General features: G+C 41.1%; 1 protein-coding gene across 1 annotated transcript in view; it reads right to left on the bottom strand.

Moving 5' to 3' along the window:
* Positions 1 to 24565, bottom strand: part of WDFY4 (WDFY family member 4) — a 260133-nt gene that overhangs the window by 96728 nt on the left and 138840 nt on the right. Inside the window, exons 39-41 of the mRNA XM_082407126.1 lie at positions 9761 to 9838; positions 3593 to 3799; positions 2135 to 2186 (exon numbers count right to left, since the gene is read on the bottom strand). Coding sequence (XP_082263252.1) covers positions 2135 to 2186; positions 3593 to 3799; positions 9761 to 9838 — 337 coding nt within the window. The remainder of the gene's footprint in view (positions 1 to 2134; positions 2187 to 3592; positions 3800 to 9760; positions 9839 to 24565) is intronic.

Genomic DNA, 24565 nt, shown 5'->3' with positions numbered 1-24565 from the left:
TGTGAGAAATTAAAAATTATGAGAAATAAAACAAGTATCACCCACGCACCCAGAGAGAGTGCTAATAACAACAGCTCCTGTTTAGTGAGCACTTTCTCTGTGCTGGATACTTTAAATGTGCTGGACATTTTTCATCCAGTCCTACCTAGCTTGTAGATTCCATTCCATCCTCACTTTACAAATGAAGAAATTGACAAAGGCTAATTATTTTGCTCAAGGTCATACGGCTACTAAGAACTAGAGGCCGAATCTGAACCAAGTCCCTCTGAGTCCAGAGGCTGATCTTTTCACCTCTAGGCTGCTTGTCCTCCCTGGCCACAATTTGGTTTAACTCTGACATCTTTTTTGTACACACATGTATATGTACACACATAACGTAATTTCTGACATGGTAAGAATTATACTGAATTTATAGTGTTTCTTTTCTAACTTTTTTGCTCAAGATTACACCATGAGCACTTTCCATTAAAAGTTCTTAGAAAGCAACTTAAGTGGCTGTAATAATCTAGTGTGTGACTATTCCATAATCACCCAACTCACCTCCTATTTTTTAGAGATACAACTAGTTTCTATTTCTACACTACCAAAATCCACTGTGCTGCAATCATTTGTGTGTACATCTAGACTTATTTCCAAAGGATGCACTCCTGTGCATGTGCATTTGGGTGCGAGCTAAGTACATACCTGTGTGGATCTCTAGATTTTTCTCCTCCACCCTGTCCTGGGTGTCCACCTGCGCGGGGCAGCACATGGCTGCAAGGTCAGGGTGCTACTGGCCACTTTCTTTGTGGCAAGATGCTCATCTCTTTGACCTCCTCCCCACCTGGGAACCTCACACCTGGATGAATGTAAGTGCCTGCTGCTCACAGCAACATCCATCGGAGGCTTTCCCTCAGGCAGAGAAAACACTGTGTAGATACAGGCACCCAGGAAGGCCTGGTGAAGAATCACAGCCCTTTCTTCTCCTCTGACTGAGCTCCCTACTGGGAGGTGGGGGTCCATGCTGGAAACATGGAGGAGGCCTGGGATCATAGGTGACCAGAGGCCCTGCATATAGGGGACAAGGGGACTTAGCAGCCCATGGCCCTAGTCCACATAAAATCAAACACCTGCTTTCTACCACTGTACCCTCTGCAGCCACCCATTTTGAGAGGGAGAGCAGGCAGATTCTCCTTCTGATCTTAGGGTTATGGGGCTTGGGATGGAAAGAAGAGAAGCCAAAATATGAGTGTTACACTGTAATCCCAAGTCCCAAGTGGGACCCCCAAATCAACCTGGGATCAGAGCTCAAGATCCTCATTTCTGGGCTTTGTTACCGCAGACTGACAAGATAGCAAGCTCCACGCAAAATCCGGTGCTAAGCCACTAAATGAAACAAGTCTGATCAGCTCTAGGAAGTTGTCACTTGGTTAAGGATATGATATAAGCTGCAGCCTAGGATACAGTGAAACTCACAGGCAGAGAGTGTTTGAAGCAAAAGGTAGAGTCTTTGGTAGAAACACAAAATCTGAAATATAGTGTATGTGTCTGTGTGTGTGTTTGGTATGTATTTGATGTGTTAGGGCCAAAATGACCTCTGAAAATAAACTAGATTTTTAGCATATCAACTCAACCAAATTCCTCCATGGGTATTACACAAAGGGTAAGCATAAACATCAACAATGATTCAAAGTGCTTTTTTAAATTGGAGAAATAATAATGACCATTATATCTGTCATCTTCACAATCAGAGAATTCAGTGTTAAGTATTAAATATTTATCCCATCCAATTTTGCTCTAAAATATTTTCCTATTTTCCGCCTAGGTGTTTTGGGTCACATACTGAACATGTATTAGTATTTCGGGGGGCACTTTTAAGGTTTCCCTCATATAGCAAATTGACAAGATAGTTTCCCTGAAAAAAATTCTTATTGTTGCAACCTAAATACAAAATTCTTCCGCCAGTGGAGTGTTCAGGTCTGGAATGGGTCCCTCTTCATTCTGGAGAGCAGAGTAATGAAAGGCCTTGCACTCCCTACTCTAGACTTGCAGCATTTTCTTCCTACAATATATTAACTTCATATCTTTAAGGAGATGTTAAATAAAACCAAGAATTGGTTTAACTGTTAAATAAAAATACAGATAAATTGAATACCTTGGTTTTCATCATTTAATTGAGAAATATCACCATTTCTGTCCTGACTTTCCTGAAATAAAACCAGAGAAAAGAGAAATTAAATCCTGGATACCTATGGGCCCCACCCCCCATTACATAGATTCACAAACACATACACACACATGCATATGGCTCCTTCAAATCACTCATACACTGAAGACTCAAAGGCAAGGGGAGCAAAATGCCAAATCCTAAAGGACCACAATAAAATGCAAGTATTAATGTTCTTGAGTCAAAGGGGAAAAAACCCACAATCTTCCATTAAGTAGGATTTACAGTAATTACCAAAGATTATGTCAAAGGGGAGTAGAGAGTATCCTGGCTGTCTGTGGTATGGGCCACCCTGGAGAGGGGACCAGGGACAGGGTCTGGGGCTGGACAGCCCAAGAGACCAGGGACTAGGTTCCATAGCCAGCATTTGGCCTTGACATCAGCACCATGCGCAGGCTTATTTTTCCTGCCTCCATTTCCTAAGAAATGTATTGAGGGAAAAATACTATATATCACCAGATGTTTATAGACAATACACTAAAAACTAAAATGTCTACTGAATAAATGAAATATAATTTTTTCATTAGGTTTTATAAAGGATTTAATGTGGGTAAAAGATTCTGAGGTTACAGACTAGAGAATAAGCCCAACATTGTAACTCAGGATGAATGCAGAAGGAAATGTCTTGTGTTCCAGGGTTTGGAAAGGCTGCTTTTTAGAATATCTTAAATCAGAATTGTTCAATGAGGACATGAAATGCTATTAACAGATTTTTCTATATCTACTACCAAGCCAAGGATGGTTCTTCATCATTTAAAAGGCAAAAATGTAAGTTTGACAGAGAGTCCAAGCTTCATTACAGCAAACACCTGGGGACCGTCCAGATTCCGTTGCCTGGGAATCCAATGCAGCTTCAGTGTCATTTGGACTAAGTGGGTCACTGGCTCAAGCTTGCAGAAATAGCTGAGTTCAAGATATTTCCATCGTAAGACTTGATACGGGATTTGCTTGCACAGTAATGCCCATAGAAGGGCTGGTTATGACTGCTCTATGACACATAACTTGTACAAGCAGACAGTGCCCATCACGTGGCTCTTTTCAAACGCTGGCATCCAGACCATTCTAACGGACTTCTATGGATGTCAGCGTGGTGCTGGGTCAGTGGTGTATATATGAACCACTCACTCACTTATTTTTTTCATTCATTCAGCCTGTAGTTATAGCATCCCTTCTATGTACCTGGGGAGTTAGTGATTCTTTCCTTCTGTTAAACAGCACCAAGAATGCATTACAGCACTCCTACAGTTAACTGCACGCATTATCTCTCCTACCTGTCCATGCCAAAGTACTCCTGATGGAAACAACATCAGATGGAAAAGCTAAGGAGACACCTCCCTACACACTGCCCGTCTGGAAGCATCCTGTCTTGTTGCATCTAATTCTTACCTTGAGCCTTTCTCGACTCAGGGCCTCCAGTGGAGACAAGCGTCTGATACGTTTCCTCATGCGAGCTGGTCCTTCTCTCCAGTCCAGTTCCCACCGGGAGCAGGGCGTGGCTTCTGCCATCTGACGCCACAAGCCCAGCTCCCCAAAAAGCTGCTCCTGGATCCTGGCCCAGGCGTTGGCTGCCTTGATTTTGCCACATCTCCGCCTCTGGGAAGCAGAAGTACAGCGTCACCTCTGGACACATTTCCTCACCAGCCTGGCCCCAAACCTCCTGGGGTGAACAGACCAAACCCCCCATAATTGCCTGAGGAAAATCACCCCTATAGGCAGCCCCAAGCACCTTCAGGGTGTGTAGTGTACTCTCTGGAGCTAGGACCAGGCCAGGAGAAGAAATCAGTTTTTCAGCTTTGAGACCATTGAATTCAGCTTCGAGGAGGAAAAAACCCTCTGCCCTTTGGCCTGCAGAGCCTCGTGACTGCTGGGTGCTGTGCAGAAAGTAACAGGTCCCAAAGGTCCCCATACTGTTCATCAGAGGATTGGACAGCTATTTGGTAGAATGGACACAGAACCTCACCACAGCCCCTACCCTTCAAAATGGACAGGGAATTTTACCATGGCCCCTACCCTTCAAAATGATGCTGAAAGCCCTCCTTCCGGTGTCTGGACTGGAAGTGTGGTGAGAATATTCAAAGAAGCTAAAACCTTTGATGTTAATGAAAATAATCCTAATATCTATGAAATCCTCATTGTTTGCATACATAGCACTTGACTGTTATATCTTCTGCTAGAGTATAACTCAAACCTTTTACAAAATACATCGACACCCCTAAATTGCTTTTGTATGCCACACTGAAGTTTCCTACATCATCTCTCAAGGTAACATTTCAATTCAGTTTGGACAGCAGAATCAACTTTGTCTGCAGGGTGAACTCTTCCAACTATTCAAATATTTGATGGTATGTGCCCTACATTTTAATTTTAATTTTTCAGAAAACTGAAAGGTGAAAGTGTTAATGACAAGAAGCACAGACCTCACAAACGTAACATAAAGCGAAAAGAAACTCATTGTCATGTATGAGGCTGAGCCTCTCACCTGCTCTATCTCATTTCCTCTACACAATGACACCATAAGTGAGTCTTGGAACTTGTAAGTACTTTCTATTATCCTCATGAAGGAACCAAGTCTAGGAGAGGAGAAGTGACTTCCCCAAGGACCAACCGGTGACCAAGCTAAGACTGAAACCCAGCCTGTCTAATTCCAGAGCCTTCACTTCAGCCTGCGTGCTTGATTCTTTTCCTAAGGGCCTGGTATCATTTCATTAAGTCTTGATTTCTGCCAGTATTACTTCAAAGACTGGCAGACTTAGATCTAGACCATTTTGAATGGGAAAATCGTTCTCAGAACTTGAAAATTCTCACAAAAACATGACATACGGTATAGTTCTAAGTACATGGTCTTTTGGTGTCCGATGAACCTGGGCTGTCACGATGTTTCTGCTTTTCACTAGCAGTTTAATCTGAAGGAGACTTAGCATCCTCATCAGTCAAATTCTGTTAATAATATTACCACAATAATAATACCATGGGTTTATGTAAGGATCAAATGAGACAATATTTTCAAGAGTTTAATACGGTGCCTTACCCAACTTAAGCAGTTAGTATTATTATTGTGAATAAAGCAAATTCTATTTCAAAACAAGATTATTTTGTTTCTCCACAGATTTTAAATTCATATCCTAAATAGTTATAGCATTTTACAAGTACTCTAATTGTTTAATAAAAAACTCCAGAAAAATAATGACTATCCAAAGCCTTTTATAAGGGATTTGGTTATATGAAATGAACACTTGTTTGGGGAAAATATTTCAGCTCCTAGGAGATTGCTGCTGCATTTGTAATTCCATATTGAGCTTCACAGAGGATGAACAATCCCAAGCTATTGGGTTGTTCATCCGGGGTTTCAAATTAGTCTTTTAAGAGCATCCCTTCCACCCTAAGGCTTCACCTATGCAACCTGGAGGTTCACGGCTGCCTGAGTCTTCATCACAGGGCAAATGTGTTGTCTGAATATCTGCAGCTAGACAGATGTGTGTCAGTGATAGGATCCCTCATTCATGCCTCAGAGATGAATGATTGTTTAGTCCATGATGGAAGGCTGCATGTGGTCCCAAGACAAAGGACATGAGATGACTAAATAAGCAAAAGTCCTGAGTTCCTGAACCTGCAAGGTGTTCTGTAATGCCCATGCTTCTGCACAAGGTAAGGTCCGCATTCAGTTCAAACCTCGAGTGGGCCAAATGCCACACCAGACACAGGGGCAGGGATGCTGGTGTATTAGAGGCAGCTATGATTCTCAGCCGAATAGAAACTCTTGGGTAGCATCACTGAGACTTTCCTCTTGGCAACCAGACCTTCCCTAATTTCAGTTCCCGGTGCTGGGGTGCAGCTGACCCCAGCCCTGGCTTCAGTGGGTAATGAATGGTTGTAGGATGGACTAGTGAGCATCATTCTCTGGGACTGGAACTGGTGGCCTCTAGAGCCCGTATAGAGCAGACTGCCGACAGGTGGATGTGTACACGTTCAAGGCTGCCCACATTGCGCTGGCCAACCTTATGTGCATCAGGAAAAGGCACCTGATGTATCTGCATTGAGGCATACACAGCCTACAGGCAGGCCTCTCAGCAATGAGACAGTCCCTTTGTGCAAGTTAGATAATTTCCCACCCTTTATATGAGCCCTGCTTGGTTCCAGGATGTATAGACTGGGGAGCAGAGCATGAGTTCACTCCAGCCTCAAAAGCTCTCTCCTCCATGTGCCTTGTTGCCTCAAACATATTAGTAATCTCATACACTTGTGTGTTTATGTTTGCGTGAACATGTGTGTGTGTGTGTGTGAAAAAGAGAGAAAGAAAAGAGAGAGAGGGAGAGAGGAGGCAGATTCCTTAAAGCAGAGTTTGAATACCTGGATCCAGCTCTTCTTGAAGTGTGATCTTCTCCTGGATTTTTCAAAATATTTCATGTGTTGCCTAAGCCAGTTTGAGTTGAGTTTCTGATAGTTACATCTGAAAGAGCTGTTACCAAAATGTAATGGATATATAGAGACTGAGCAAGAAATGGAAACAGCCTGTTGGCCCCCAGACAGCCAAAAAGAGAGGGGACAGGGCAGTGTCCCTCACACACTAAAAGAAAGGCCATTTCTGGGGTGGAAGGCATCTTGCATAGAACTTTAAGCAGTAAAAATTGTAATTTTTAAAAAAATATAGACAAAATGAGGCACGTCTGTAAGGTATGATGAGGACTCAGTATAAGAACAGATGGCCTGGGTATATCACAGAGCAGAGCCAGAGCAGCCGGACCACAGAGAAGAGAACAAATGTAACTGGAAATGGCAAAGGGGCATCTGGGCAGGGCCAGAGCAGAGGCACCTGTTTTCGTCGGCACTTCTGGAGTGATGAGAAATTGGGGAGATTAAATATCAGAATTGCACGATTTGCTGGTGATGGGATGATGAGGTATACAGATGATGCTTGGGTTAGCCTCCAGGGCACTGGGTGACGCTATCTTGTCATGCTGTGAGCACCTGCATCTCCAGTGACCTCTCAGGTGTAAGTAAAATGCCCAGTTGGAAAAGCCTTACGCAACCTGTTACTGAGAGCCGTGTGGGCGGGGGCCCTTGAACCTCATTATCTCCACCCTCTTGGAAGGACCTCATGGAGTGTAATGAGGAGAAGCTGTCCTTGAAGAACATGGCATATTTCACAAGGCTGATTTCTTTCCAGAACTTGGACTTGACTTCTCTGGAAGTGGAGTGGGGCCTTCGTCGGGACAGTCTACTACCCCTTAAAAGAAAGCCGGGTGAACACTCCAGACCCCATTATCTCTGGTAGACGGTGATAACACCTGCATTCTTTTAAACGTCGAAACAATCTGTCTTAAATATTTAAACACTTGGAAAGTATCCTCATGGATTAGCCTCAAAATGCTGATTTTCTCAAAAATACTTCAATCAACAGTAAAACTCTGTACCACTTTCTAAAGTATTCTCTGAGCTCCAGTCAGGCCCGCTGCTGAAAATAAGCCAGACTGATGTTCCAGGAGGCTGGACCCTTGCCTTATGGGCTCAGAGCCTCTGCCGAGGTTCTTCTGTCCTTCCCCATTAACCTTCAGTTTTTCAAATTTCAGCAGAAATCCACCAGTTACCACAGAGCACATTTCTCCTAGCCATGACCAAATCTTCCAGGCTTTTCCAACCATAAGAAAAGAAATGGTCAAACTCTTGACTAGATGCTGATTCGAAAGTTTAGATAAACAACATCCTCTGTCTTGAAATGGAACAAGCGTGATGGGGATATCCCTAAATAAAGGATACAATCCTAAATGATTCATCTTATTTTTCCCCCAATGGCAGCTGAATTTATTAGCCATACTGCTAGTCCTGAATGAAGTTGGTGAATTCAAGTAGTAAGGCACTCACATGCGAGGTCCTGTCCAAGGGGCACAGATAACACACAAATATAAGCCAGCAGGACACCTATCCAGCAGTGCAGTGCACCTACCCCCAAACCGCCTCTCCCACCCCTGCATGTCTAATAAATTGCCCACCTCCTTATGTAGCACAACCTGGGAGGCTGTGTTGCTAGTCTGTATGTTTCTGGGGTGTACGCTGTGCATCTCACAAATCCCTATTCGTGGGGGCATGTTGTGGGCTCCCAAACAAGCACATATGGAGGGAATTGGATCAGGCTACTTCGCTTAAGTTGATCAGAGCCTATTTTGTTTCCCTTGAACTTGGGGACTACTGTTTCACCATTCCTTGACCCCTCACCTTACCCCAGGCACACCCAATGGTTCCTTAAACCCCACTGCTCCTCTCTTTGTAGTAGAACTTCCTAATATTGGCCTTATCACCCTGCTTTAATTTCTTTACTCTTGGTCCCTCTACTGAGTGTTAAGAACCTTCAACCAGAGGAGTATCATTATCATCTCTGCCTTTCCTACACCTAGCAAGGCTTTGGCACAGAGAAATTGTAAAGTAACAATATAATTTGTCAAGTTTTAATTCTATTGTTGTGTTCTATTACTAGCAATCATTTTAGAAAATTTTTGTTAACAACAATAATACCACCTAAAAATCAACTTCTTAGCCATTCATTAACTACATATGGGACATCTATTCCCTGCCAGCCACTGTCTAGGTGTTCCATACTCACTCTTTAATCTTTACAGGTAGGCAGTATTATCCTGTCTTAAAGATGGGAACCCTGAGGCTCAGACTAGTCTCAGTCCTAGGAAGGCGCAGGCCTGAGATTCAAATAGAGATCTCCCTGACATGACAGCCAGTGCTCTTTACCTAGACTGTACAGAAATCACTCCTAGAGAGAGGTTTTCAACATCTAAACCTACCCTCATCAGTGGCAACCCACTGTCCTTAGGAGAACATGCAAAACCCCTAAAGTGGCAGCAAGCCACTCTGCTTGCTCTGGCCCTGCCTCATCTTCATTCACCCTTGTCCCTTCCCAGCTCAGGTCATCCCAGTTACTTCCTCTTCTTCCACTTAACTGATGACATCCAGTGCTTTCCTGACTCAGGAGCTTCACACATTCCCTCCCCTTAGTCAAAACCACTTCCTTAAAATACTTTAGCCCATATTCCTCCTTCTTCAGATTTCAACTTAAAGATCACTTCCTTGGAGAGGGCCTCTGATCTGCCCAAATTGAAGTCTTCCCCTTGTTACACTCTCCCGTTATACTTGTATTTTCCCTGTCTATTGCTCTTTCCAAGTTATAATGATCTATTTATTTGTGCACTTATTTAATGTATATCTCTCCTTTAGAGTAAGCTACCTGAGAGTGAGGCCCACGTCTGCTGTGTTTACAATCGTGCCCCTAGCTCCTAGCACAGGATCTCAGGCACCCTGGGCATTGATGCCTATTTACTAATGAATGAATGAGTAGATAAGTGGATGGAAACACTGCCTATCTCCTCAGTTGCTGACAGTGTGGGTCCAAATCCCATGGCACAGGTCATGAAGGTAGGACTGACTCATTGATGACCAATTATTGGCTTAGCCAATTTAGAATTTAAACCAAAGGCTCTTATGATTCTTTATTTCAGGTTCAAGGTAGATTCTGGTCTACTGTGCAAAGAAGGGAATTGCCTTGTTTCTTACCTGTACGTGATCTTTGTATAGAGATGCATATAGTTCCTGTCCTTTTCGTCTGTAGTTCTCGATACATGACACGAAGTCCTGGAGAAGAGACAAAACAAGTCACAACAGCTGTGATTTTAGATAAGCACTAAATAACAGCTAATAACAGCTGTGATTTTAGATAAGAACTTCTCTACTCTGACCAGTTGTCGGGGGAGGTAAGAGTTACAGGACTTGTTGGTCAAATCAATCACAACCTCATGAATACATGTATCACCTATGCTGTTACATTCACATACACACTCACATACATGCTTATGGGTTACTTCCACTTCCAGCTACGATGAACTAGCTTGTAGCAGATAAATCTTCCTCCCAAGAATAACTAGAAAATCTAGAATATAATAGATAAATTAAAATGGAATTCTAAAAAATGTTCAAGTAACTCACATTTATGGAATAGTGCACCCAACAATAGTAAAATACACATTTTTCAAGCCCCAACAAAATATATACCAAGACAAACTACATGTTGGACCATAAAACAAATCTCAACAAATTTTTAAAAAATTAAAACCTGTAAAATATGTTCTCTGATCATAACAGAATCAAACTGAAATCAGTAACAGGAAATCTCCAAACACTTGGGAACTAAACAATATACTTCTAAATAATACATGGATCAAAAAGTAAGTCTCAAGGGAAATTTCTAAAAATACATAGTACAGTATGTATCAAAATTTGTCGCATAGCTAAAACAATGCTGAGAGAGAAATATATGTCACCAAATGCATGCATTAGAAAAGAGTTAAGTTTTAGAAAATCTGAACAGACCAATAACAAATAGGGAGGTTAAATTAGTGATCAAATACTTCTCAAAAAAGAAAAGCCCAGGACCGGATGGCTTCACAGGAGAATTCTATCAAATATTCAAAGAAGAATTAATACCAAACCTTCTTAAATTTCCAAAAAATAGAAGAAGAGGGAATACTTCCTAACTCATCATATGAGGCCAGCATCACTCTAATACCAAAGTCAGGCAAAGACACCACAAAAAAAGAAAATTAAAGAGCAATATCCCTGATGAACACAGATGCAAAAATCCTCCATAAAATACTGGCAAACAGAATTCAACAGCACATTACAAGAATCATAAACCATGATCAAGTAGGATTTATCCCTGGGATGCAAGGATGGTTCAATGTATGCAAATCAATCAAGGTGATACATCACATTAACAGAACAAAAGAAAAAAAACCATCATCATACAGTTCATTATATATATAAGTTTTATGTATATATAAAATTCAGCCTTTAAAAAGAAGGAAACTGTGCTGTTTGCAACAACATAGATGACCCTGGAGGACACTATGCTAAGTGAAATAAGCCAGAACATTGCATGATCTCACTTATATATGGACTCTAAAATAGTCAAATTCATAGAAGTAGAGAGTAGAATGGTGGTTTCCAGGAGCTGGGGAGAGGCAGAAATGGGGATATGTTGATTACAGGATACAGAGCTTCAGTCATGCAAAATAGTGAGTTCTGAAAATCTAATGTACAGCATTGTTGACTCTAGTTAACAATATTGTACTATATATTCGAAATTTGTTAAGAAGTTAGAACTTAAGTGGTCCATCAGAAAGTAAAAGGTAACTGTGAATTACCTTGATTGTGGTGATTATTTCACAATGTATATGTGCATCAAAACATCAAGTTGTGAATCTTAAATATATACAATTTTACCCTAATAAAGATGAAAAGATCTTAAATTAAAATATTTTTAAATGATGTAATCTTAAAATGTTTTGTATCATAGAGCTTATCTGAAAAAAAAAAAGAGTAAACATTTTAAGTCAATCTAAGATCCCACTCAAGGAACTAGAATAAAAGAGAAAAATAAACCCAAAGCAAGCAGAAGGAAGGAAATAACAAAAGTAAGAGCAGAAATCAATGCAATTAAAAACAGAAGAACATGGAGAAAATCATTGAAACAAAACTGCTTCTTTGAAAAGATCGATAAAACTTACAAACCTGTAGAAATACTGACAAAGATAAAAAGAAGACACATATTGCCAATATAAAGAATGAAATAGAGGCTATCCCTACAGACCCCGCAGACATCAAAAAGATAGCAAGGGAATATTACAAATAACTACATACACATAAATGTGACAACTTAGATTAAATGGACAAATTCTTTGCAAAAACATAAATTACCATATCTTAACCAATATAATATAGATCATTGGAATAGACTATAACAGTTAAGGAAATTGAATTCATAATTTAAATACGCCCCCCAAATAAATTTCCAGGTCCATATGATTTTGCTTGAGTATTTTACAAAATATTTAAGCAAGAATTAACATAAATTTTACAAAATATCTTCCAGAAAATAGAAAAAATTGGTACACTTCCCAATTTGTTTTATGAAGCTAGCAATACCCTTATACTTTTACACCACAACCAGACAAATAGGGTACAGGAAAATAAACCTATCTTTCATGAATAGAGATGCAAAAATTCTTTCTTTTTTCTTTTTTCTTTTTTTAACATCTTTATTGGAGTATAATTGCTTTACAATGGTGTGTTAGTTTCTGCTGTATAACAAAGTGAATCAGCTATACATATACACATATCCTGGTATCCCCTCCCTCTTGCGTCTCCCTCCCACCCTCCCTATCCCACCCTCTAGGTGGTCACAAAGCACCGAGCTGATCTCCCTGTGCTATGCGGCTGCTTCCCACTAGCTATCTATTTTACATTTGGTAGTGTATATATGTCCATACCACTCTCTCACTTCGTCCCAGCTTACCCTTCTCTCTCCCTGTGTCCTCAAGCCCATTCTCTATGTCTGCGTCTTTACTCCTCTCCTATCCCTAGGTTCTTCAGAACCAGTTTGTGTTTTTTTTTTTTTTTTAAGATTCTATATATATGTATTAGCATACGGTATTTGTTTTTCTCTTTCTGACTTACTTCACTCTGTATGACACTCTCTAGGTCCATCCACCTCACTACAAATAACTCAATTTCGTTTCTTTTTACGGCTGAGTAATATTCCATTGTATATATGCACCACATCTTCTTTATCCATTCATCTGTCAATGGACACTTAGGTTGCTTCCATGTCCTGGCTATTGTAATAGAGATATAAAAATTCTTAACAAAATATTAGCAAATAGAACTTAGCAATGCATAAAAAGAATTACATACAATGACCAAGTGGGTTTATTCCAGGAACACAAAGCTGGTAAATACCCAAAAAGCAATCAATATAATCTACCATATTAGTAGGTTAAAGAAGAAAATGACATGATTATATCAATTGATGCAGAATAGCATTTGAAAAAATTCAACATTCATTCATAATAAAACTCTCAGAAAACCAGGAATAGAGGGGAACTACCTTAACGTAATAAAGATCATCTACAAAACCCCATAGCTAACATTATATTTAATGTGAAACAATAAATGCTTTCTCTCTAAGACTGGAAACAAACCAAAGATGTCTGCTTTTATTGCTCTCATTCAACAAATTGCTGAAGTTCTTAGATTTTACACCAAAAGCATAAAAGAAAAAAAATAATGAATTGGATCTCATCATCATTAAAACCTTTTGCTCCACAAAAAACCCACATAAAAATGATGTAATAATACGCTACAATCTAGGAGAAAATATTTGCAAGTCACATCAATCAAAGGACTAGTATGAAGAACTCTTAAATCTCAACAGCAGAAAAAAAAAATCCCATTAGAATATGCACAAAAGACATGAATAGACATAAAGGGGACATGCAGCTCGCAATGAAGCACATGAGCACTATGTTCTACACCATTATCCATTAAGAAAATGAAAATAAAAACCGCAATGAGAAATCACTACACACCTATCTGAATGGTTAAAATTAAGAGGTGACAACACCAAATGCTGGTGATGATACAGAGCCACTTGATCACTCATACATTGCTGGTGGAATGTATGGTACAGCCACTCTGGAAAATAGGTCAGTAGATTTTTTTCAAATCTAGGCAACTACCATAGTATCCAGCAGTTGTAACCTCTGGGGATTTATCACAGTGAAATGAAAACTTATACTCACACAACAACCTGTACGTGAATGTTTATAGAAGCTTTATTCATAATAGACAAAAACTGGAAACAACCCAGATGACCTTCAATAGGTGAATGATTAAAGAAACTATGAAACATCCATACCATGGAACACCACTCAGCAATAAAAAAGAATGAACTGTTGATACATGCAACAACCTGGATGAATCTGAACAGAATTATGCTGAGTAAGAAAAGACAATCCCAAAAGGGCAACATGAGAACTTGTAGTGATGGAAATGTTTCGTAATGTGATACTGTATTACAGTTTTGCAAGATGATACCATTGTGGGAAACTGGATATAGGGTACATGGGGTCGCTCTGTATTATTTCTTACCATTGCATGTGAATCTACAATTTGCAAAATAATCATTATATGTAGTCCTCACCACTAGGAACTCATAGGAAAAAAAAAAAATCTTCACTTAAGAATGTCATTGATGGGGCTTCCCTGGTGGCGCAGTGGTTGAGAATCCACCTGCCAATGCAAGGAACATGGGTTTGATCCCTGGTCTGGGAAGATCCCACATGCCGAGGAGCAACTAAGCCCATGTGCCACAACTGCTGAGCCTGTGCTCTAGAGTCCGCGAGCCACAACTACTGAGCCCGTGTGCTGCAACTACTGAAGCCTGTGCACCTACAGCCCGTGCTCCACAACAGGAGAAGCCACCGCAATGAGAAGCCCGTACACCACAATGAAGAGTAGCCCCCGCTCACCGCAACTAGAGAGAGCCTGCGTGCAGCAACGAAGATGCAACGCAGCCAAAAATAAATAAATAAAATAATTTATTAAAAAAATAAATAAAATGGAAAAATAAAAGGGTCCTGCTACATAGAAGTACAACTTTGAAAAAAAAAAAAGAATGTCATTGATGAAACAGTACAAATGATTAATTTTATGAAATCTCAATCTTTGAATACAGTCTTTTTTAATAATCTGTGTGATAAATGGGAAATCTGCATAAAGCACTTCTGAATACCAAAAACCATGATGGTCATTTCAAGGAAAAGCACTTGTATAATGGTTAGAGTTGTGAGCTGAACTAGTTGCTTTTGTCATAGAACATCACTTTTATTTGAAAGAATGACTGACAGACAAAACTAAAGTTATGAACACTTGGATATTTGGCAGATCTTTTCTTGAAAATGAACAAAGTGAACCTGTCATATCAAATAAAACCACTGACAGTATTTTCTGCCTATGATGAAATTTGGGCTTTCAAATTTCGAATATTAGAATGTTGAAAAGCTTGTAACTGCCTCTGTGAGCCTGACAGTTTCTCAGTAGATAAATATTTTTCTGATAAGATTGGTGGTACATGAATATGATTTTTCCATATTGCATAATGAAACATGTCAACGTTTGGGAGATCTCATAACTCAGGGAACCAATATTCTCATTGTATGTTACTTGCATGCTCCAATGCATGTTACAAATCATGTATGGGTTAAAATATCCATTCAAAGTACAAGATAATCAATACATTTTACTGTAACAGAGTACAAAAATTTCACTGATAAAAGTTTCAAGTAACCTTTCAGAAACTACTACTTGTTGAATTTTGGTGTAGTATCAAAGAAGAATACCTATAATTTTCTGAAAATTCTATTAAAATACTCCTTTCTTTTCTAACTACATATCTGTGAAAGACCAGATTTTCTTCATGTATTTCAACCAAAAAAAAAAAAAAAAAGTATTACAACTGATTGAATAAAGAAGCAGATATGAGAATCCAGCTGTCTTCTACTAAGCCAGATAGATATTAAGGAATTTGCAAAAATATAAAACAGTACTACTGGGCTTCCCTGGTGGCGCAGTGGTTGAGAATCTGCCTGCCAATGCAGGGGACACGGGTTCGAGCCCTGGTCTGGGAAGATCCCACATGCCGCGGAGCAACTAGGCCCGTGAGTCACAACTACTGAGCCTGCGCGTCTGGAGCTTGTGCTCCGCAACAAGAGAGGTCGCAGTAGTGAGAGGCCCGTGCACCGCGATGAAGAGTGGCCCCCACTTGCCGCAACTAGAGAAAGCCCTCGCACAGAAACGAAGACCCAATACAGCCATAAATTAAATAAATAAATAAATAAACCCAAAGTTTTAAAAACAAAACAAAACAAAAAAACAGTACTACTCTTTTCACAATTTTTTGTTTTGAAAATTATAGTTATTTATTAAAAATATTACAACTGATTGAATAAAGAAGCAGATATGAGAATCTAGCTGTCTTCTACTAAGCCAGATAGATATTAAGGAATTCGCAAAAATATAAAACAGTACTACTCTTTTCACAATTTTTTGTTTTGAAAATTATAGTTATTTATTAAAAATGCTATTTATGCTTACATATAATAGATTTATTACTGCTGTCTTAAAATGAATTAATGCCTTATTTTTAAAATTCTGTTTTAATTTCTAACATGGTAAATATCAATAGATACAATCGATATAAACAACAGCTCTTTGAAGTCTCAATAATTTTTAAGAGGGTAAACTGGTCTTGAGACCAAAAAGTCTGAGAACTCTATGAAAATGTTGGTCAATTGCTATGAAAATGAATGAACTACTACTTCATGAAAAGACATGGATAAATTTCACACAGTTTGGAATGAAATAAGCCAGAAAGAAGAGCATATGATATGTTATTTCACACACATAAAAGTAAAATGTGGAAAACTGATGTATGATATTAGCTGCCAGGAAATTGGCTACTTTGGGGGTGCTAGAGACTAGAATCGGGCATGGAGTGGGGGGTGCTTCTGGGGAGCCGTCAATGTTGTATTTTTTAATCTGGGTAGTGGTCACATGTTCACTCCATGAAAATTCTTAAATTTGTGTATTTATGATTGGAACACTTTTTTTCTATGTGTGCTATACTTCAATAAAATAAAAAAGTATTTACCAGCAAAGACTCAAAACTATGGAAACAATATAATTTTTAAAACCCCAGTAACTGTTTTGGAGTAGTGGGAATAGGGATTTCTTTCTTTCTTTCTTCTTCTTTTTTTTGTTTACAAAATTTTCCTTAATATTGCTGTTACACGTTTATACACATTTACAAGTAACAATCATTACGAGCAGCGCAAGTGACATAAAATGCTGACAAATTTGACTAATTTTACATCTAATTTTACATCTAAGGCGAAAGCCCAGTCTTTTTTCTAATATGATGCTTTGGAGATGTGCGGCGGGAGAAGAGAACTCGTGGGGGAACTTGGACACAGAGCAGCCCCCGTCAAACAACGAATGTGCTATCTCACTGAAGAACAGGCCTGGTATGGATCATTCCAGGGGGTTAAGTGGGGGAGTTTCAGGCAGGGACACTCCGGCAAGATATATGAAAAGATATTCAGACTTTCATGCTGTTCTGAGTGCTGCTAAATCAGAGTGTTTCAGGTAGAATCAAAGTCCAGACAGCTTGGTTCCTGGCCCTTACCAGCCACATTCCATGGGCAAATCACTTACTATTTCCAATTTGATTTATCATCTATAAAATGAAGGTAATAGTACCTCCTCTGTCTAGTCCAAAGAGATATTATAGCGATAAGATGAGACAGTAAAATGAAACTTCATAAAAGGGTCACCCAGAGACTATGTGGGTGTAAGTCATGGGTAAGATCAGTTGAAAAATTTGACCTAGATGGTCTCTTCTGAATTAACAGTTATAGAAAATGCTATATGATTTCAGTTATAAATCATATTTCCTCTTCAAATAAAGACCCTATCCACAATAGCTGCAGCCCAGTGTTGTTTACACCCTTGCTCGGATATTCCATGTCTACCCTCAAATCTTCTCTCTGTTGTTAAGTTCAACAAATAGCCATTGTCCACCCACCATTTTCCAGGCCCTGCAGTACAAAGACGAGCCCCACATCTGCTCTTGTGGAGTCCAGGGGAAGAGCATATAATTATGTGTCGACATGGCCAACGTTGAGACAGAGCTATGTTTGGGACATGGTGACACAGGTCACAGTCAGCACAAAGAAGAGGAAACCATGGTGTTCAGTGAAGGCTCCCTGGTTGAGATGCTGCTTTAGCTGAATCTCGAATGAGAGGTTTTAAATAGAAGCCTGATGTGGTCCCATTAGCATTTTTGCTAACTCGCTCTGGTAGCAATTTGAAGGATGGATTTAATGAAGACAAGACTAAAAGTAGGGAGCTCCCTTAGGACACTATCATGACAGCACAAGTGAGGGCTCACAGGGTGGAATGGGTGAAGTAGAGGAGTCAAATTCAAGAACAACATGGAAAATAAAATTGGGATAAACTGGTGACTGTATGAGAGGGTAAGAATTACTCTAAAATTTCTAGTTTGCCTAATGGAACGAATCAAATAAGATAAGCTAAGAAAAATTAATAGATATCACAAGAACAAGAGAAAGAGCAAGTTTAAGTGATATGAGGACATGTTGAATTTGAAGCGTCAGTGGTACAGCTGGACATCCCTAGAAGAAAGCTCAAGTGAGAGTTCCAAGTTCTATATAGGTCTGTGAGCCATCAGCAATCAAATGATAACTAAACCCTGAGAGATGATAAGATGCCTCATGGAGAGTACATGCAGAGAGGAGCTTGATGAGTCAAGGTCAGAAACCGGAGAACACTAGCAAAGTTTAGGATAGGAGAAGAAGGGTTAGAAAAGTTTAAGGAAAATCAGAAAGAGAAATGTCATGGAGACCCAGGGCTGTTTAACCACAGTGAATGCATCAGAGAAGTCCTGTAGGATGAAGCCTGAAAATGTCTTGGATTTGTCTATAGAAATTGGTCTTTGGTAACTTCTACAAGTTATTTCAGAGGAATGATTAGACGGCAGCGAGTCAACTAGAAATCTGGAGATAAGGAAACGGAGACGATGAATGCTGCCAACTCATTCAAGAAACCTGAATCTGAAGAAGAGAAAAAAAGAGGTGGGAGTAGGGCCATGAAATATAAGAGGAAGGATACAACGCAAGTGTATTGCTAGGCTGTGGGGAGCTTGGCAGTAGATGGGAGAAGGTTGAAAAGCAAAGGGAAGAGGAAGGTGGCACAGGTTCCACGGGAGAAGAGAAGAGAGGATGGAATCAGCAGCCCATGTAGAGGCTGACCTCAGCCATGAGGAAGGGCTCATGCTTGGAAGCTGGATGGAAGGACTTGAGGATGGGTGCAGATGTGGATGAGTGTGTGAGCAGAACACTAGAGAGTGAGGTGCTTCACACTTGATGGCTTCCAGTTCCAGGGTAAAGGGGAAGATGGCTCTGCTTCCCCTGAGCGCTGAGCAGGGGTGAAGGCTTGGAATAGTGGATTAGGAGGATGGGAGAGGGACCTGACCAGGGACCTTACCTGATGAGTTATATAAAAGTGCTGATAGTCCAAATATTTGTTATCCCTTGGTCCGTTCTCTCAACATTACATCCAGTTAACTAATTTGCACATAGCACTTTACAGCTGACAAAGGAGTTTCCATACGCATTATCACATTTAATATTTAGCCACCTGACAAACCTGTATTATTATTATCCCCATTTTACAGAAGAGGAAGCTGAGGACAAGTGAGATAAGTGACTCCAGCAATAAGGGGGTTGGCAGTGCTGGAAGATGACTTCTTGGATTCTGCCATCACGTGAGTCTCTCCCACGTGGTTTCCACCCTGTGTGTTGCCACAGTGCTAAGCAAACATTACTTTGCAATTGCTTTTGAGAGCTTTCATGCCCTGGAAAGTTGTCACACTCAGGATGTGGAGACAAGAGGAGGGCGGTTCAAGGGCAGAGGCCCATCTGCCTGGGCAGCAGTGAATATGGCACATCGATGGGCAACAAATTCAGAGCAAAGCTCTGCATTGCTTATCGGAGCAAAATAGCCTTTGCGTAGCAACTGCCTGTGTGTTAAAGAGTTTGAGAACCTTTGAAGTAGGACCAAGGGCCTCAGAAGGCCGTTTGGAGATTTGAGAGCGAAAGCAGATCTGGTTTAAAGAGGCTCTGCCTTGCTGTCCCAGTGCCTCCTTAGGGAAGGGTTTGGCTACAGGACACAGATCAGATCTTGGAATGGGGAACAAGGCACAGCCTACCTGGAGGGTCACCTTTAAGTGAGCTGACCTCAGCTTGATGGTGCCCAGCTTTGCCAGGGGCACCCCTGGGGCTGGCCAGCTGCTGGTGACCCTCCTGCCCAAGCTCTCCCACAGGAAGTGCCTGCTGTCACTGATGACAGTCATTACATTGTTTGTTTAAAGCATCATTAGTCCTGTAATTACAGTTGTATGGTCTAGCCAGAAAGGAGAAAGACCAATATCTAAACACAGCCTCTCAGATCCTGCTTGGAAACTTAGTACCAACATTACAGTTGCAGATCCTGGACTCTCCAGCCAAGCACGGCACGTGTCGGGTCTGGAACTAAACTCAGTAGTAAGAAATGCCACTGTATCTACCATGTGCTGACACATATGCATGTCATTTTAATCCTTTGTCTCACAATTTTCACTGCTAGTCACTTATACTAAGGAAATCATAAGATATATGCACAAATACTCACTGGACAATATTTTCCACCATCCTATTTATAGCAGCATAAGATGAAACAATGTAAATATCAACACATGGAGGGATGGTTCATCCTTACTGTAGAGCATTATGCAGTCACCACAAATTATGCTCACAAAGGGCCACCACTAGCCCATACAGCACCTTTGTGTCCCCTTTGGGCAGATGCCATCTTGGACCTGCTTGGATAACTTGAATAGTGGGACAAAGGCTGGATTTCAGCTAATTTTTGCCACGCTGGCCAGATGCCCTTGTGCATAACCTACACAACCGTTCACGGCAGTCCTGGTGTCAAAAAAGTTTTGAGGATATGGAACCAGGTTTTTGATGTACTGAGATTTTTTTTAAAGGAGGTTAGAAAATAATATGCTAACAATAACAACAATTAAATGTGTACAGATTTTGCATGGAAAAGAAAAACTGAAAAAAAATATAGGGCCTTGGTCATTAGTGCTGTTTGCCAAGTATTTCCAGTTCTCTCCTCCTGTAGCTACATGGCATGATTCACCCTTCCTGCCACCTTTGAGCCATAGGTGAGGCCAGGGAGAGGTGTGCCGAAACTTTAAGGGCTCATGCTCTGTTTGCTAAGCTCTTTTTTAATTGCCATGGCAGTGCTCAAAGTTCTAGACAACGGCTACTCCGTGAGCTGGTATCACTGGGCGAGGTTAAGGCACAGAAGACTCCCAACCAACTCACAATGCACGTGTAGCACACCTGAGAAATAAACCTTTGCTATTTTAGGGCAATTAGTTTTGGGGGTGTTTGTTACTGTAACATAACTTTTCCTGAATAATACACACACCAAAAATGTCAGGAAGGGTTATAGTGGAATTGCATTAAAATACATAAAATTCATTTGGATTCGTATTTGTGATCTGTGAAAAAAGATCAACAGAGCTAAGTGAAAGCAAGTGTGAGATCAATTAAATATTATGAGCACAAAGGTCAAACAATTTGAGCAACAAGATAAATAACAAGCTTAATGGATTATAGCCCAAATTATAAAACAAATACACTGGTCACCTCTCCTCCACTGGTGCAGGCTGAGAGGATGAGGGATTGGATTAACAGTGTCATGTAGTTGGCTGGCAGTGAGCAACCGAGGAAACCATGTCTGTGTGAGCCCTTTGTCGTGATCGTGTAACTGGTAATTATCAAGAATGCTCTTCTCTTTCCCAGCACGCCTCCTCAGGGCCCCACGGCAGAGCGTAAAGCCTGCAGAGGTGGTGCTCCACATTACAGCGGCTAGGTTCCCAACCTGAACCCCCACTAGAATAAGCTCCTCAAGGACAATGTCCATCCCTGTTCCCAAGGGTCTGGCAAATGGAGACAACGATAGATGAAAGTTTGAGAGACTGAAATGAAGCTCATTGATTTTGGCACTCCTCTGAGCTAAATTCTCTGCAGCTGGTCACTTCCTGCCCAGAGTAAAACACTGCTGACGGTCAGATATAGGGCCAGGTATAAGACTTCTGGGTCTGCAAAGAACAAGGGTCAGGAGCTGGGCAGTTCTGGCCCTCACTTCCACTGCCATGTTTAAACCCGTCTGAAATTCAATGTTTTCCTGGTTGTGAAACATTCAATAAACAGATCACATATGCAATTTTTCTATTACGTCTTCTCTACATAAGGGTGATATATCTGCCTTCAAATATCAGTTCTTACTGGACACCTGGCTTTAGTTAAAGGATAGAAGCAGTTAATGAGAAAACAATGAAATGTTTTCCCTGTTTGTTGGTAAATCTTGTATAATACCTACATGTGCACCCGTAAAATGTTAGCAGTTGGTTATGAAGAAGGTAAACAGGAACCAAGGGACAGAACGGCCTGGGTCTGCATCAAGCCATAGTCAAGGTGTCTTTGGAAGATACCTATTTGGATGACTCAGGCCAGGAAATGCTCTTTTCTCCAAGTGCCCAGATAATTGCACTTTTCTCTACTATGGAGACATAGCCCCTGGATTCTTAATAAATGTCAAGCAATACCAGAGTAATAATCATATTTCCAGCAATAATGACAAACAACTGGTGCTTGGAGTGGGTGAAGAGGGACCAGATCACCACAGCGCAATTCATCTCTTGTTAAATTCACTCACATATTAATTTCTAAGATGAACAGTGGTTTCTAATTTGTTTTTTTTAAACTGTGCTGTTTTTATTAAATTCAATTGTCATGAGACTGACTACTTTAAAAAAAAGACACTCCCGTGTAGCAAAGGACAAAAGCTTCGGAACTGCAGGTACCAGGCCTTCTCAAAGAAGCCAGCTTCCCTCCTCTTTTTCTCCTTCTTGGGCATCAGAGCCTCTGTGAGACTCAGACGGATGGGAAGGACCACCACGCTGACCTTTCCTGAACTCAGCCACGTCTCCCCAGGTTTCCGCGATTGTCGTCCTCAGAGGTGAGGCTCATGGAGACACAGACCTCCTCGGGCAGGAGCAGAAGGGTAGGAATTACGAGAAGGGGTCTGGATGAGAGACGAATGTGAGGATCTACCTTGGAGGACTGCGACGCATGGAAACATTTTCCCCTGAACACATTTTGAGACTTGAGGTTGCTGTTACCGACTGACTCGTGTTCCCCCCAAATTCGTATGTTGAAGCCCCAACTCCTAGCACCTCAGAGTATGACTGTATTTTAGAGATAGGGCCTTTAAAAAGGTAATTAAACTAAACAAGGCTGTTAGAGTGTGCACTAATCGAATCGAGTCAGTGTTCTCATAGGAAGAGGAAAAGATCCTAAGGATGCTCTCGTGGAGAAGACGGCCATTTACAAGCCACGGAGAAACCAAACCTGCAGACACCTTGATCTCAGACTTCCAGCCTCCAGAACTGTGAGAAGATAAATATCTGTTGGTGAAGCCCCTAGCCTGTGGTATTTTGCTAAGGCAACGCTGGCAAACTAATTCAGCCTCCTTGACTCCAAATAATGTCTAGCACTGAGAAAGCCTGGACACTGAAACTGGCATTTCAAGTAGAGATAACAAATGGGGGCTGGAGCTTACGGGGAGGGTTCCTTCTTTAGGCTGTAAGGAGAGAGACAAGGCCACTTTGGCCGGGAGCAGCACGTCGCTGCCCACGACTAGAGCAGAACCCTTGGCCTGAGCTCTCAAGACGTCACTGGGTGCTATCTGGGCCCACACTGGGATCTTCCGGAAGGCAACCGTGACCACATCCCTGTGCTCTGGGATGCTGCACACACCTGCTCACCTCGGCTCTCTTGGGAGTCACACCGGGACTTGTCAGTAGGTGCCCACTGTTGGGCTGAATGTGACTCACAGGTAACATAATCAACACCAGCCCTTCCCTCTCCCTTAGGCTTGTCCCGCATAGACATGGCCACTGTGAATTAAAAATAGTTAACTGTAGCCACAGGGGCCATGGCCAGGCAGGAAAGGGCTTTCAGAAGGGACAGTGTTTTTAAAGTACAGGAGAAGCAGTTGGTCTGATGGGAGGGGGAGGCTCTTCCAAGCAGATGGGACCACATTTGCCCAAAGGTAGAGATGGGAGAAGACAGGGTACATTACGATAAAATATGGAAGTGGGCCCATTTGGAGCAAACACTGTGCAAGATTGTCACAGGAGAGAAACTTAGAAAAACAGTGAGAGTCAGGCTCCCTGCACTGTGGTCGTGGGTCTGAGTCCTCTTCTGGACAGTGTAGGAACAAATGATGGTTTTTAATCAGGGACATGACATGATCGGACCTGATCTTTAAAAACTCACAATGGGGGTGGCTTGAAGGTGTGACGAGGCAGAGTAAGCTGCTGGGAGGGACCACCTGCTTTGTTCTCCCTATGTCCCTGCTCTCAAGCACTTCTGCTCCTTGGCAGAAGCATAATTGATGGGTGAGGAATAAATATATGAACTATCTTACCTACCACTCCACAATGGCAGCCAAAAAGCTCAGGCGTGGTGTAGATGTTTGACTGTAAGTCTTTATGGACTGCATATTTATGATCTTAATTCCCCAGGAATTGACTTTCTTCTTTTAATTTTATTTTTCTTGATCTCATTTCTTTATTTTATTGCATGCATCTCATCTGGATATCATAAATCCTCTGGGGATTGAGTCAGACTATAAATAAATACATGGGATTAACATAAACTGGATATAATACTCCAGTAATACCACGGCAGCAGCTGACCCACAAGGCAGATGGTCACAGCTGTCCCTTTGCACCTGGAGGGGCCCCTCCCTCACCACCAATCT

The sequence above is a fragment of the Balaenoptera borealis genome (genome assembly GCF_965194805.1).
Source record: "Balaenoptera borealis genome assembly, chromosome: 10".
In the NCBI taxonomy this organism is placed as follows: domain Eukaryota; kingdom Metazoa; phylum Chordata; class Mammalia; order Artiodactyla; family Balaenopteridae; genus Balaenoptera; species Balaenoptera borealis.
Note: the sequence above shows the minus strand (reverse complement) of the source record. Positions and strands in the feature narration are given on the sequence as shown.